The sequence below is a fragment of the Gossypium raimondii genome, chromosome 8 (assembly GCF_025698545.1).
Source record: "Gossypium raimondii isolate GPD5lz chromosome 8, ASM2569854v1, whole genome shotgun sequence".
Classification (NCBI taxonomy): domain Eukaryota; kingdom Viridiplantae; phylum Streptophyta; class Magnoliopsida; order Malvales; family Malvaceae; genus Gossypium; species Gossypium raimondii.
Genome location: NC_068572.1, coordinates 2,196,649 through 2,212,105, shown reverse-complemented (window position 1 = coordinate 2,212,105; position 15,457 = coordinate 2,196,649). Strand labels below are relative to the sequence as shown.

At 33.3% G+C, this 15,457-nt stretch overlaps 2 protein-coding genes across 3 annotated transcripts; one reads left to right on the top strand and one right to left on the bottom strand.

Annotated features, from left to right (window-relative positions):
* Window positions 1-3,901: 3,901 nt before the first annotated feature.
* LOC105790201 (formin-like protein 5) lies at window positions 3,902-8,751 on the top strand. Of its 2 annotated transcripts, none has more exons than XM_052635365.1 (7): window positions 3,902-4,491; window positions 5,234-5,912; window positions 5,992-6,715; window positions 6,798-7,000; window positions 7,189-7,424; window positions 7,522-8,394; window positions 8,490-8,751. In XM_052635365.1, the coding sequence occupies exons 1-6, from the start codon at window positions 4,324-4,326 to the stop codon at window positions 8,365-8,367; spliced, it is 2,856 nt and encodes a 951-aa protein (XP_052491325.1). In that variant the 5' UTR covers window positions 3,902-4,323; the 3' UTR covers window positions 8,368-8,394; window positions 8,490-8,751. The 2 variants fall into 2 exon arrangements, with proteins under 2 accessions (XP_052491325.1, XP_012473134.1); XM_012617680.2 differs by having other exon boundaries at window positions 3,904-4,491; window positions 8,493-8,751.
* A 150-nt stretch (window positions 8,752-8,901) lies between these two features.
* On the bottom strand, window positions 8,902-14,390 carry LOC105790202 (rab GTPase-activating protein 22). The gene is made up of 13 exons (XM_012617681.2): window positions 14,252-14,390; window positions 13,885-14,081; window positions 12,981-13,076; window positions 12,750-12,853; window positions 12,532-12,671; window positions 12,350-12,448; window positions 12,125-12,247; window positions 11,864-11,952; window positions 11,195-11,300; window positions 10,817-10,914; window positions 10,355-10,612; window positions 9,694-9,777; window positions 8,902-9,133 (listed from the first exon to the last, which is right to left on the bottom strand). The coding sequence occupies exons 2-13, from the start codon at window positions 13,972-13,974 to the stop codon at window positions 9,119-9,121; spliced, it is 1,302 nt and encodes a 433-aa protein (XP_012473135.1). The 5' UTR covers window positions 13,975-14,081; window positions 14,252-14,390; the 3' UTR covers window positions 8,902-9,118.
* Window positions 14,391-15,457: the final 1,067 nt, after the last annotated feature.

Genomic DNA, 15,457 nt, shown 5'->3' with positions numbered 1-15,457 from the left:
TCAATGGCTGGCACCCCTATACATACACAAAAAAAATTCGTGTTTTGGTCTGTCAATGGCCGGTACCAGAGTAAGAGAAAAAGTAAAAAAAAAAAAATTAGTGGTGGCCTGGCAATGGCCGGCACCACCTTTTTAAAAAAAGAATTTTTTTGTACTTTTTTCGTGTCAAATAAGATATTAGTATACAAAAAAGTAAAAAAAAAATTTGGTGGTGGCCTGGCAATGGCCGGCACTAGACCTGTCCATGGGCCGGGCGGCCTGGCCTAGCCCGAAGGCCAGCCCAAAATTTGGGAGGGTTTGGGTAAAAATATAGACCCGAAATATGGGCTTGGGTAAAAAATGAGGCCCGTTTAGAAAATGGGCCGGGCCTTGGGCAAAAATTTTTTGGCCCGGGCCCGACCCGGCCCGAAAATATATTAAATATATATTTTTTATTTTTAAAATATGCTAGTTTTAGTTTTATTTTAAGTTACAAAATGTTAGATTTTGTTACAACAATTAATACAATTAACAATTAATAATTTTACTAACAAAATGTTAGTAACAATTAATAATTAATAATTTGATATAATTTGATAATTTTAGTAACAATTAATACAATTAACAATTCATAATTTTACTAACAAAATGTTGACTAGTACAAAAAAAATATAATTTGATACAATTTTAATAACAATTAATTTTAATAACAATTAGTTTTAATTTTAATAAAAATATAATTTTAATTTTAATTAAAAATAGGCCTGGCCGGGCCGAGCTCGGGTTCCATATTTTTTCCCTGGGCCGGGCCTGGGCAAAATCTCAGCCCATATTTCGGGCCAGGCCGGGCTCGGGCCTAGGAAGCGGGCTGAAATTTTTTGGGCCCGGCTCGAACCCGGCCTATGGACACCTCTAGCCGGCACCACCTTTTTAAAAAAAATTACTTTTTTCGTGTCAGATAAAATATCAGTATACGAAAAAAGTAAAAAAAAAATTTGGTGGTAGCCTGGCAATGGCCGGCACCACCTTTTAAAAAAAAATTAACTTTTTCAGATAATTGATAGCTTATCTGACACGAAAAAAGTAATAAAAAAATTTAAAAAGGTGGTGCCGGCCATTGCCAGGCCACCACCAAAATTTTTTTTTACTTTTTCAGATACTAATAGCTTATCGACACGAAAAAGTAAATTTTTTAAAAGGTGGTGCTTACCATTGCTGAACCACCACTAAATTTTTTTACTTTTTCAGATATCGATATCTTATCGACACGAAAAAGTAAAAAAATAAAAAAGGTGGTGCCGGCCATTGATAGGCCAGCACCCAAATTTTAAAAAAAAAAATTTCTTCTTCGTATATCAGTATTATACAATCTTAAAAAAAATTCACTGGTTCCGGCCATTGACAGGCCAGAACCAAAAAAATTAATTTTTTTTTAGTCTGACACAATTATTAGGCAATCATGGGTCCAAAATATGAGTTGGTTTCGGCCATTGACAGGCCACAACCCGATTTTACTGTTCATTTCAGGTTATTTTCGTTATTGTTTTTAAACCTGGGTTATTTTTGTAAATAAAATATTTGTTTGGGCTATTTGGGTAAAGTAGTCGTTATTAGGTGGTTGCCAGTTGGGGAGCTATGCTGAGGCGCAAAGGCAGATTGAAATTAAATTTTAATTTTTACAATAGTAAAAATAAAATTTCACCACTTGAATAATTTATATCTTTATACTTTTTAAAAAATTAAATTAAAATTTTATCAATTTTAAGGGTAGCTAAAGTACAATTTTACCTAAGGGTCGGTTAATGATTTTTTAAAATTTCAGTTATCTGTTAATTTAGTTCGAAATCGAGTAATTAACTAAATTAACTTAAATAAATAATATATATTTATATAATATCTTTTTATATTAGAAATGAATTTTTGAACCATTATTTTTATATTAATCGAAATAAATAAAATATATTATATACAATATATTTTTGAACTGTTAAAAGAAAATGAACATTAGCAATGTATTTTTTATATGTTTTATATTTATTTTAATCAAAAAATAAAAACATATAAACTTCGATTAATTCGGTTACTCGATTGAATTAACCGAAATATTTCGATTCGGTCAATGTATTTAAAAAGAATTTCAGTTCGATTAACGGTTAAAGATTTTTACGTTTTGGGTAATTTAATTAATAGTAATTCGGTTCGATAAATAACTAAACCAACCGTTTGAGCACTCCTATTTATCATTAAATTACTATCCGAACTAATTAAAGAAAGGAACATTTCGAGACTCAAACCCTCAACTTCCATAAAATTCTAACAACAGATGTATCAATTGAATTAATACTCGATCAGCTCTATTTAAATTAATATTAATATAATAAAAGAATTAATTAAAATTAATTTATATAAAATAAATATAATGTTATTTATAAATCGACAAACAGCTTTCAAAGACAGCCCACCTTTATAAATGGTGAGGCCCACAAAGGCTTAACGCGTCCAAAATAGGAAAATAAAAAGAAATTACTTAATGGTGAAAATAATATTTTTTAAAATTTAAATTTAAATATATTAAAACAAACGCGTAGCTTTTTAAAGGTTTTTTTTTTTTATTTCCTTAATTGCTTTACATTTGTCTTATGAAGGTGCTAAGAAATTAGGGTCAACTTTGACATTTTCTTTTATGAAAAATAAACATTACTTTCTTTCTAGAAATTATAAAATAAAATAAAATTTATGGAAAAATTAGCTGAATTTTTTGAAAAAAGTTAATTGAACAAATAGGTAATTTTTTTTAATTTAGGGAAATGTTTTCGAAGAGAGTGTAAAATGCGTTCAGGTGGGCGTGCTTTCTTTTTAATTATAGGAAAACATGTTTAGTTAGGTGCGTTTTTCTTGACATGTCAATAGGAAAACTTGTCCAATAGGAGTGTTCAAACGATTAATCGAACCAAACTAGTATTAATTGAACTAACCGAACTTTTTAATCCTTTAATCCTTAACCGAACTAATTTTTTTAAAAAAAATTAACCGAATTAAAATATTTCGGTTAGTTCGGTTGGTTAACTGAAATTTATATGTTTTATTTTTTTTGTTAAAAACAAGTATAAAACATATAAAAATAAATTTATAATACACATTTGATCGGATTGACTGAACCAGTAATAGTCTAATACATATAATATATAATATTATTTATTATGTTCGGTTAATTACCTGATTTCGAAGTTAACCGAAATTTCAAAAAACTTTTAATCGACCTCCAACTGAACTAGATTGGTTAACCGATCGATTAACCGAATTAGATCGGTCCGGTCGGTTAATTCAGTTTTAACCGAAGTTTGAACACCCCAATCGTTCACCTAAACACGCTTTCACACTCTCTCCAAAAAATGACCTATTACCCTAAATTTTACAAAAAAAATCAACCTATTTTATCCAAAATTCAATCCATATTTTTCTAAGGATGTTTAGTCTTTGGAATCTTCTTTTAAAATGTAAGAAAAAAAATGATAAAGAATAATTTGAACCTTATTTTAATTTCATTTTATTTGAAAAAAGTATTCAAAATCCAAATCATAACAAAGTGAGATTTTTCTTAAAAGTAAGATATTTGCATATATTTATGGTTAAAATAAACTAACCTTGTTTGTTTTAATTTTGAAAAAAAATCAAATCTTTTCTTTCAACAATAAAATCTAATCTATCCTTCTAAAACAAGTAGTAAAAAATTTCAAATTAATTTCAAAAATCTCAAATTAAGAAACTAACATTGATAAAATAATTTTAAAAAATTCTACTTTGTCACCTTACTGTAATAATAAAGGCAAGAAAAAATTTTCCTGGTCAACTTTTTTACATGCCGTATAAGTTTTATATGCATATTTCTTTTTTTCCCTTTCGAATGAGTTGCCTGCCATTGATTGTATATGATTCAGTCATGATAAAAAGGACCCATCTTTGTCCTTTTCATGTGTTTAGATCTTGGGGTATTTTCAATTACTAATATTGAAAAGGTTGGTGAAGTTATAGAAGAAATTTTTTTTTGAAATTCATTGCGTCTTCTTTTTTATTTTTCTCTTCTTTTGAGCTTCCTCTCAAGTTTTCATTCAACATATATATATCTTTTAGTTCCAAATTTTGATTTTTGATCCATTTTTTTGGCTTTGTAAAGGAAGATAAATTCTGGGTTTTGTTTGTTCTGATTCCAAGTTTCAATCTTTCATTAAGTTTTTTTTAGCAAAATTTGCTTGTTTTCCTAGCAGATTTCAAGGGTTTAAGGTTTGACTGTGGAGAGGGTTTTGGTTATTGATGAAATGAAAAAGAACCCATTTTGTGCTTGTGATGATGGTGAAGATATATGGTGTTGTAAGAACAATTTGTTTAGGGTTTTTGGTAGCTCTGCTATGTGTTTCATTGACTTGCAGCTTAGATTACAGTAAGGTTGAAGAAGAAGAAGCATTTTTTAACCAATTAGTAGATCCAGTAACTGGAGAGATTGATGAGAATCTGGTAAAGTTAATTGCTTTGCTTTTGTGTTTTACATTAATGTTTATTGATTTGCTTGAACCAATATTGTTTTTATGGACTGAAAGTAATTATGCATTTGTTTATTATTAACAAATAGTTCATATTTTTATTGAAAACTACGCTTTAATCTTTTTTTGTTAGGGTAGAAATGGTTGATGGTTTGTTTAATGGAACCTTGGGGGAATATCTTGGAACCATACTTGAGCATCGAATTCGAGCATTTTAAACTTTGTGTTAACATGTAATGATCTTTCAATGATTAGTTTCAGGTATTAAAGTAGTTCTAGTGATTTCCTTATTGTTTAGTTTTTTTTTTCGGATTAGATGTTTGTATGTTGGGTAGTAGTGGGGAAAATGAAAACCGTACCTATATGCGAGTATTATGTGCTAATGAATTGAAATATTTGCTCGAGTTAAAGAGTTTTTTCATGAATCGGTAGCTTGAATTTATGGATGGATAGTGCATTCCTATGTTACTTGGACTTGGGTGCTAGTGTTTGTAGTTAAAGGATCAAAGACGGTCATTATCTCATACCCATGTCCCGATATTTGTTGGGCGTGGCTGTTGTACATTGTTACTTAAAAGAACTTATGCATTAGGTGCACTCTGCATTATTCTTAAACATGTCCCAATATTCGTTGGTCATGGCTTATTAACAACATAAGTGAAAATTCTCTTTGCTAGAATTTTTTTTAAAATGAGTATTCAATTGTTTGCTTGCAGGCTGAGTTGTTGTGGATAAGTTGTAGACAAGATTTGAATGGTTTAAATGAAGCTTTTGGAGATCCGAACTTATATCTTCTTGGGGAAACGTTCGGTACAACCAACGATATTACTACAAAAGGTTACTCATTAGCAAAAGAAAACAGTCAGAACTTAATTAGCGTTCTCCATCCTGAGCTTAAACAAGCTATTTCTGACTGCATAAGAAAGAATAATCTTTTATTCCAAGTATCCGGAGAAGATTGTGGCCTTAAGACTTGGTACATTCGATATATTGATTCACTGTTTCATTGGCATGATGTTCCTAGAAGGACTTTAGCTACTCAGAGCATTGCAATAGCCCCTTCCCCAAACTTAGGCCCGTCTATAGCTCCGGCTCCTTCTCCTACTTCTTTTTTTCCTCGTTTGAGTCCAGCTTCATTGCAAAGTCCGGCATCTTTACCCTCTCCACTCCCTTCTACGAATAATCTTCCGGAAAGTACAAGTCCAACCAACGTAGATCCGAGACACAAGGGGAATGATAATAGTAGAACAATTATTATTGCTTGTGTTGTGACTGCAGTAGTAACATCGGTTGTTGCGGTGTTGTTCTTCATTTTATGCTGTCGTAGAGGTTCAGCATCTAAACAAAATGATGAGAGGCCCCTTCTCAGTTTAAGCTTAAATGATTTCTCCGGTGGTATGTTCTTTCCCTATGCACTGTTGTTTTCTAGAAGCTTTTGAAAAGTTTTTGAGTGAAACAAATTTTGTTTTCCCAGGTTCTTCTCATGCATATGCTTTTGGAACTAATAAAGAAGAGAAGCTAGGACATCATCAATCATTAGGAAATGAATCAAGCCTACATAAAAAGACCTCGAGTTACGGGAATGTTTATGTTGAATCTAATGCTCAACAAATCTCCTTTGATGGTGGGAAGTCATCGTTCGGAGGTGTCGGTGCTGCCAATAAAGCCTCAGTTGAATCTTTTGATACTATTCCACCGCTACCATTGCCTCCAGGAAGGGTCGGCGCTTCCCAACCTGGATTACCTCCTTTGAAGTCTACTCTTCCTCCAGAACCTCCTGCCCCGATTAGAGCTAGTTCTCCTCCACCACCACCACCTCCTGCCCCAATTAGAGCCAGTCCTCCTGCACCACCTCCCGCACCACCACCCTCTATGAAACCTGCTTCTGCCACTATGGCCCCCCGACCTCCTCCACCACCTATTCCTCCAGGTGCTAAACCTGGTCCCCGCCCACCACCTCCTCCAAGTACCGGTATTGGTCCTCCTAGGCCACCTCCACCAATGCCCTTAGGTTCCAAGGTGCCTAGACCACCAAGTGGACCGCAACGAACAGCAAATGCTATCTCTGGCGAGGGGTCTGGTTCAGTGGACGATACCAATGCTCCTAAAGCTAAACTGAAGCCATTTTTCTGGGATAAAGTTGCAGCTAACCCTGACCATTCGATGGTTTGGAATCAGATTAAATCCGGATCATTCCAGTATGTAACAGTTCTCTTGTTTTTTCTTTTACTTTCTACTCCAATGGATCAGTGTGGGATACATTTTGTACTATATTTGCAGGTTCAATGAGGAGATGATAGAAACCCTGTTCGGGTATGCATCTGCTGACAAGAACAAAAATGATAAAAAGAAAGATGCTTCTACACAGGAATTCGTGCCTCAGTACATTCAACTCCTTGATCCCAAGAAGGCACAAAATTTAGCTATCCTTTTGCGGGCATTGAATGTGACCACAGAAGAAGTTTGCGATGCACTTCGTGAAGGTGATTTCCAATCCTCCCATCCTTTTTTGTCCTTTCAAATATGTGCTTATGAGAAACATATGCGTAGAATATGTGTGGCATACATTGTTGGAAAGGGCAGCTGAACGGACATGAAGAATATAAAAAAGGGTAGTAATAATGTTTTTATTTTTCAAACATGATATTCTAACCTGTTGTTTTTAAATCAGGAAATGAGCTCCCCATTGAACTCCTTCAAACATTATTGAAGATGGCCCCGACGATGGATGAAGAACTCAAACTCAGAATGTTCAATGGTGAAATTTCTCAACTCGGTCCTGCTGAGCGGTTCCTAAAAGTTTTGGTCGACATTCCTTTTGTTTTTAAACGAATGGAAGTGCTGCTTTATATGTGCTCTCTTTACGAGGAGGTTACTTTTGCTAGAGAGTCTTTTGAAACATTAGAGGTGGGTCATTAATTTTAATTTGGATGACTTGCTTGAATCACGATTGATATTTAGGTCCTATAATTCACGGGAAAACGTGTCTTTGCTATTTCTGCAGATTGCATGCAAGGAACTCAGAAGTAGCCGCTTATTCCTTAAGCTCTTAGAAGCTGTTCTTAAAACCGGAAATCGCATGAATGATGGGACATTCCGTGGTGGTGCACAAGCTTTCAAGCTCGACACACTTTTGAAGTTATCAGATGTCAAAGGAGTAGATGGTAAGACCACGCTATTGCACTTTGTCGTCCAAGAAATTATACGCACAGAAGGTTTAAGAGCTGCCCGTGCTGCAAGAGAGAACAAAAGTTCTCTTCTTGAGGATGTTTCCCCCGATATGGAAGAGCACTTCCATAACCTTGGTCTTGAGGTGGTTTCACGTCTAAGTAGTGAACTCGAAAATGTCAAGAAAGCAGCAGCTATCGATGCCGAAACCTTAACAGGAACGGTTGCCAAACTTGGCCATGGACTCCTAAAAGCACGAGATTTCTTGAAGTCGGAGATGAAAAATACGAACGAACAAAGTGGTTTCCATGAAGCATTAAAGAGTTTTGTGCAGAATGCAGAAGTCGATGTCACGTCATTGCTCGAGGAAGAGAAGAGAATAATGGCATTAGTAAAGAGCACTGGTGATTATTTTCACGGTAACGCACATAAAGACGAAGGCTTACGCTTGTTCGTCATAGTACGCGACTTTTTGATAATTTTAGACAAGGTTTGCAAAGAAGTTAGAAATGCCCCAAGGAAACCGGTTAAAGCACATAAAAAACATGCTTGCAATCCATCATCTTCTTCTTCTGAGTCTCGTCTTGCACCAACTTCTCTTGATCCTCATCAGAAGCTTTTTAATGCAATTGCCGAACGAAGGATGGAAAATTTTAGTTCTAGTTCCGATGACGAGAGTTGATACTCAATAGTTTTCCTTTAAAACAAGGTATGCTCTCCTATATGCTGAAACTTAACATATATGTGGCCTTAGATTATGTTGTTGGTGAGATCTAACTTCTAGTTTTTCTCACCTGCTATTAGCAGTCGATGAAAATCGGAATCCATCGAAGCATTTGTGCCGGGATTGTTCGATAAGGGGGATACATTTAAAGTACCAGAAGAAAAGGGGTTCAAATTCAATGATAAAATTTCATGAAGCTAACATCAAATACTGCAGCTGAGACCATTACTGGATTTTATTGTTGATTTTCCCCTTTTCAGCTCATCTTGTTGTGCATTAGTAGTTGGATTATTAAAGATTCTTTCATTTTTTTTTTCTTAAAATTTATAATCCTTTTGTTAATTCTCTGTTAATAATTTTGCTTTGAAAAAAATTTATTATCATCAAGGTGGTTTTGGACCTAGGATTACCATAATTTTTAACCAATATTTTTCGCTTTAATGAAAGCACCAGTGATGTTTCTCATGAAAAAGGGTATGAAGAATTTAAACATAAGCAACTATTTTCTTCTGTATTTCACTGAGGTTTTAATGAGCAGACAAAGACATATATTAACTACAACAAAATGGATTCGTATACAGAAATCGGCAGTCCCCGAGCGAGGGTTCATCGGGAATCTGTTGCGTGCAACACGGAAAAGAAACCAAAATAATAATAATAATTATCTCTTGACTTGAGTTCTGGAAAATTTCATCTGGTTTACCAAATATTACGTCTTCTTTGCCTGTGGTCACAACATGAAACAAGAAAAATCTTAGAAATGAACCATTTCACGACATTGATGTTTACGTGCACTTTAAGTTATATTATCGAGACTCTTCATTCTCTACATGTCTGACATATGTTTGAACATAGGCATGAACATATGATCCTAATCTTAGAAATGAATGCTAGGCACGAATGGATCGTTTAGTGATAACATTGACATATAATGCATTTTAGATTCTCGACGTATATATCCGACATGAGTATAGAAAACTTAAAAGAAAACTTTTTGAGGCATGAACTTGACAACTACTCTCATATTTGGGGCTTGAACTATTTTTTGTTCAAATTAGTCCCTGATATTTCCTTGAAAACCTTAGTTTAGGCCGCAATATCATAATAATTGGACAAGGAAAAGTTCAAACTCCAATGCGAGAACAATTACCAAATTTAGGGACTAACTTAAACCAAAACAAAGTACAAGCTCGAATGTGGAAGTTGTTGCCAAGTTCAAATCCCAAATAATGAGATTTAACCTCCTAAAGAATTGATGGGAGAATCGAAAAATAAAAGCAATACCTTTTTTAAATATTTCTTATGAAGTTTCATTGCCCCAATGCAGGCTTTCTTGGCATCCAAATTACCAGTCATGTCATTTAGAATCTGATTAAAAATAAACAGGCAAAAGCGTTAAGACAACATAAATAATAATGTTGTTAATATATATTTTGATATGTTCGTGTTTTTGTCAATGTTTCATGGTTTTGGAAGATGCAAAGCATAACGGTGGGTAAAAGTACCATGGAGGTCCTTATGCTAGGAGTTAGATTGTATTTTTCCCTTTACTCAAAGAAAGGGCAAATTAGTATTTATACATTAGATGAAAGAGTAGACTAGCCCTTCTATTAAAATTTTCATCCATTTCTACTATTAAAAACTGGCTTGACTGACAGAATAACCAGATAGTTAAACATAGCGTGCCACGTGTACTTTATGCTAAAATACAAGGGCCAGTTTTTTAATAATAAAATTAGATGAAATCTTTTTAACAGAAGGACTAGTTTGCTCTTTGATCTAATGTACAGAGACTAATTTGCCCATTTTATAAGTAAAGAGGGCAAAATGCAATCTGACTCCTAGTACAGGTGCCTCCATAGTTCTTTTACCCATAATGGTGGTGTTATGGTTGTTATTCACCAAGTAATCAATACGATTAAAAGCTACAAACATGTAAGCTTACCTTAACTACATCATCGAGGCCCCGAGCTTCATGCAGTAGCTTCGAGCTCTTATCTTTTAAGACACTTGCAACAAGGAAAACAGAAATGGGGAGGGAGGCATCGGAGCTTTTAATTTTCATATTTTCTCTCTCATACTTCCCACAAGGACGTCTCGATTTTGGTTTCCCTTTGTTAGAACCAACAGCCTTCGTAATATTTGATCCAGGTTCTTCATACAGAGAGAACAAGTCCGGATCATATTCGAGAGCCCACATCATCTGCAGAAAGTTTAGGTAGCAATACAAAGCAACTTTGAGTAGATTTCTTGTGAAAAATGCAGAGATTTCTTACTGTAATACAAACTGATTGTACTTTATCTCGATCTATTAGCTATATTCCTTGGAAACCAGTCATCCTATAGAATAAAGAATTAAGTGTTTCATAACAATCGTCGTGCTAGCATTAGTAAGTATTGAACATACCTCCCATAAATATAATGAATCACAAAACGAGAACTCTCGACGAAACAAAACCATTAGCATCCGGAAAGCAAAGAGATAGTCACCTCCACCCAGTGTCTCTATAAAACAGATATAAGAAACAAAATAAATAAGTTCCTACCAAGATGTTCGAAGAACAATGTTACTGGACTCAGGTGAGAGTATCGAACACGAGTATGTGTCTGACACAGGAATGTTCAATCTTTTCCGAGATTTCCAGATATTTGGAGAATCCTTAGAGAACCATATCCTCAAACCCCTTTCTGGATATGGGTCCAACATTGATACTTAAAGCAAAATGAGAAAGAAAGCACAATGCATTAACACCGGAGAATGAAAGAAATAAATTTCATTCCATACCAAAATGGTGATGAAGTTTCGGATCAATGACTTGAGTTACTGCGGCCAAATAACTAAGTTGTTTCTCTACCCCAACAGAATTCCCAGTGCATCTGAAATTTCCTCGCTTTAAGATTGAAAATAGGAAAATATATCATTTGAAACTCGTTACAAAGTTCACAGAAAGAAAATACTAGAAAAGGAAAACGAAGAAACAGTATCGTAAATCACGAAACATGTAACCAATCATACTATAATACGCTTTTTTATTCCGGATATCAATATATATATAGATTTATGCAAGCAAGTATAATGAATCCAAAGGACGGAAAAATAGCATTCCAGATACAAAGCATGTAGAACTGAGTAGAAATTCTCAGACTAGACAATCCCGAACACAAGCAGTAATTAAAGATATAATTGTCACATCCAACATATATGAATCTCAAAAGGACCATAAAGATATTAGGGGTTACAATTCCACTTAATAAAAAAGAAAAGAAACGAACTTAATTCTCAACTCTAGAGATATGCATAAACACATATTTAATCAAGTAGGAGCTCGAACTTAAGTCGGATACTCGAAAATAGACCTAGTGCATATGAAAAAACTAAGCCATCACATTGCCAGAGTTTTAAGATAAACAGAGCCGAAAAGATAAACAAGGCCAAAAAAGAAAGGAAAGGTACCAATCTACGCATAAGACGCTCAAAGCACCAAAATGCATCGGCTTCATCTTCGAGAAGAATAATCATGGGAGAGCAAAGATCACTCATTCCTGCTCAGCATTATAATTGAATTTAGCTTTCGGAATTAGTATTAGATTACAAATGTAGATAAAAAAACTATTATTCCCTTTGTTACAAGAGAAGTTTCGATTGATTGAGGCCATCAACAAATAGAAACTATAATTATCATTTTAAAAAGGAAATATTCGTGTAATTACTCACCTTGTCCATAGCCAACATCCGTATCTATCCAGGCATAAACAGAGAGAATATCCCAAAGTTTCGACAAATTCTCTTGTTTCTCATAGAATACTAAAGTCCTGTCGGTGCGCATGACATCAAGACCTAGCAGAAACGTAAATACGAGAAACACAGGTCATGACTTAGAGAAGAAAGCAACGAATCAAAGTGAGACATGCATTTAAAGTCGAAAAACAACAAACAAACCTATTTGATGTAACGTAAGCAACCACTGGATTGCTTTCTTATCCAAAGGACCACGAGGGGTTAGCTCCTTCATCATTTCTGTATTATTACCATTCATACCTGAATCATCGATCACGTATTAGTTCCGGGTTTATTTCACTTCCAGCAAATTATAAAAGGGGGTAACAGTGCCTGTAACTTGCCTGGATTTATCTCTGAAAGTACAAAAGGGTCTTGAATCGGCTGACCATCTTCAGTAATAACAGGTGCTGTAATATATCTGCCACTTCCAATAACGGGGAAGATTTCACGACATTCGTTTTTCCATCTAGCATATTGCACCCTGAGGTATAAAAACGAGAAAACAACACTTAGAACAAGCCCAGCAGAGAATTGATACAAGACGGGAACAATTTATTACCTTCGATGTTGCCTTATTTGATCCCTTTCATCAAATGTGCTCTCGGGATCGTAACAGGCAAGTAGAAACTCCCAAACTTCTCCTCTAATTGATGGATGAATCCCCTGTGTTTGCCAACAAAAATAAATATAGCCTTACACAGCTCAATATATGTTTATTTCAAATGAATAACTTCTGAAACTCGAAAACTATACTACCAAGAACAATCATTCGAACATGACATTAACTTACCCCACGTTGGATTCGATGTAGAGTTTTTCCAATATCCAAATGCCCATCGAGAGAAAATGCAGCTTGCCATTTTCTTGCACTTAGAGTTTTACCCGGCTGCACAAGCAAATAAATAAGAAAGCATCTTTATCTAATCAAAAGCACCTCTTTTTTTTAACAATTAATGCAAAACTCGAACTCGACTTCATTTACAAAATTAACAAAGACAATAAAGATAACACGAAAAGCATTGACTTGACAACTAATTTACACAGACTCGAGTATCAGTGGTCAACCCAACACGTGCCCGAATGTTAAGACTCGAATTTGAACTTGCAAACACCGTATACCAGTGTCTTAAATATAAATATATATAAAAACAAATAATGCAATACCATACATAATAATGTTTATTTACTTCTATAATTAGCCATATAATTCTATATGAACACCAATATCAATCAATATACTTGTTGCCTATTATGCAACTCAATTTTCTATTTTCATCCCTAATTATTACACATTTAAGCTCAAACAATCCATATGATGAAAAGGATGTACGGATCGAACCAGAGAAACAGTGGACCGATCTTCGACTCAAGATGAGGGTCGGATATGGGTATACCCCAAACATGAATATACTCAAATTTCTCGATTTTTTTGGCTATATTCGAAGATGTATCGGACACAAGTACAACAAAACTAGTACAAAAAAAGAATCATTGTAACAGTGATAAACAATGAACTGATCAAAGATAAGAAAAAACCACAAATCTACATCAAGTTCATAGCCTAAAGAAAAACATTTGATAACAGCATTTTTTCATATGTATAATTCAAGACCAGATCCAAATGAATTGGATAAATTCATTTAAGGCTAAAATTCAATCAAATTAGAATCAATAATAAAGCAAAAAAAACAAACCTTGATCTTAAATCTGGTTCTAGGAACATCAGTGCATCCAGGTCTGACTGCATAATAAGAATCAGCAGGTTCTGCAGGACCTCCCCACATTTACCAAGAACAAAAAAAAAAACTTCTTTTTTTGGACTAAAAAAAGGATTTTTCTTCTTTTTTTTTTTCCTTTTTTTGTTTTGCTGCAATACCACCAAAAGCTAGAACTTTTGAAGATAAAAATAAATACCCAGAAAATAAAATCAAAGGAAATGAAGGGTCAGTCCAGTCAAGTCAAGTTCTTCAAAGAACCCAACAACAACAAAAAAAATCCTATATTTTTCTTGGGGTCTTTTTACCCTTTCTTTAAAGAAAAATATAATTCAAAAAATCTTACTTTTTTGCAGTTAATTATGGGTTTAGTTGGTAGGAGGTGGTGATGACTGCGGCGGTGGTAGCGGTGGTTGTGGTGGTGGTAATGGCAGCCATGTTGGTTGACATCTATGATCTATCTCTTTAAAAAATAAAGACATTAAATGCGGTTTTATGCTTTTATTTTTATTAGTCTCCCTATTGTTTCTCTGTCTTTGTCTAAATTTTAATCACCACCTTTTTCATTGTATTAAATTAAACTCTAAAAAATTATATATTTTTTATCCTAATTTTTTATTTTTTTAAAGTTAATATTATTAAAATTTAGAACATTTTAGTTCGATGCAGTTTAAATATTTTTCTTTATATGAATAACTTACATTGATCTCAAACCTTAATATTTATTTTTAAAGCACCAATAAAATTTTGCCACATCATCAAATTTTAAATTAAATTTTAAAGATATTAAATTATTATTATACACTTATTCATAGAGAAATTATTTTATCAAACTTTCCCACCATATTATTCATGGTCATTTTTCAAGTATTTAATAACATTTCAACAAGTTTTTTCATGTTATTGACAAATAATTTTAGTAATTTTTTTACCTTGAATCTAGAATCCCAAACTTATAACTCGTAACCTTAAACTCTTCAATCCTAAACCTGAACCCGTAACCTCGAACCCTTGAATTCCGAACCCAAAACCCAAACCTTGAACATTAAATATCAAACTCAAACCCTGAATCTCAATATTCAAGATTTAAGGTTTAAGATTTAGGATTCGAGTTCAAGATTCGGGGTTCAGAATAAAATAATTACCAAAATTATGTGTCTGACATGGAAAGAATTGGACAAAAATTACTAATTTTTTAAATCGGTTGCACAAAAAATAAAAAAAATATTAACTTATGAAAAAATGATTAAAACTTTAAAAGAATGAAACATATTTGTTTATATTTAAAAATAAATTATTTTAAGTAATTTAATTAAACTTAAATTAAGTTGGAGAATGTATTAAATATAGACGAGTGTATAATATGATCCTAAAAGCTATGCTTTTTATATGATATCCTAATATAATTTATTTCCTATAAATAATATAAAAAGTGCATGGAAGAATAAAAATAAAAATATTAATTTAGTTAAAAATTATTTAAAATTAGAAATTTTATTATATTAATATTTTAGTTTTTAATAATTTTATATACAAATTTAAATTAAACAAT

Coding starts and splice junctions, on each gene's coding strand:
- LOC105790201 (XM_052635365.1), top strand. CDS start 4,324: ATGATGGTGAAGATATATGGTGTTGTAAGAACAATTTGTTTAGGGTTT. Junction 5,913..5,991: donor CTTAAATGATTTCTCCGGTG/GTATGTTCTTTC, acceptor TTGTTTTCCCAG/GTTCTTCTCATGCATATGCT. Junction 7,001..7,188: donor TTGCGATGCACTTCGTGAAG/GTGATTTCCAAT, acceptor TTTTTAAATCAG/GAAATGAGCTCCCCATTGAA.
- LOC105790202 (XM_012617681.2), bottom strand. CDS start 13,974: ATGTGGGGAGGTCCTGCAGAACCTGCTGATTCTTATTATGCAGTCAGA. Junction 13,077..13,884: donor GAACCAGATTTAAGATCAAG/GTTTGTTTTTTT, acceptor TTGCTTGTGCAG/CCGGGTAAAACTCTAAGTGC. Junction 11,953..12,124: donor GGATGTTGGCTATGGACAAG/GTGAGTAATTAC, acceptor AATGCTGAGCAG/GAATGAGTGATCTTTGCTCT.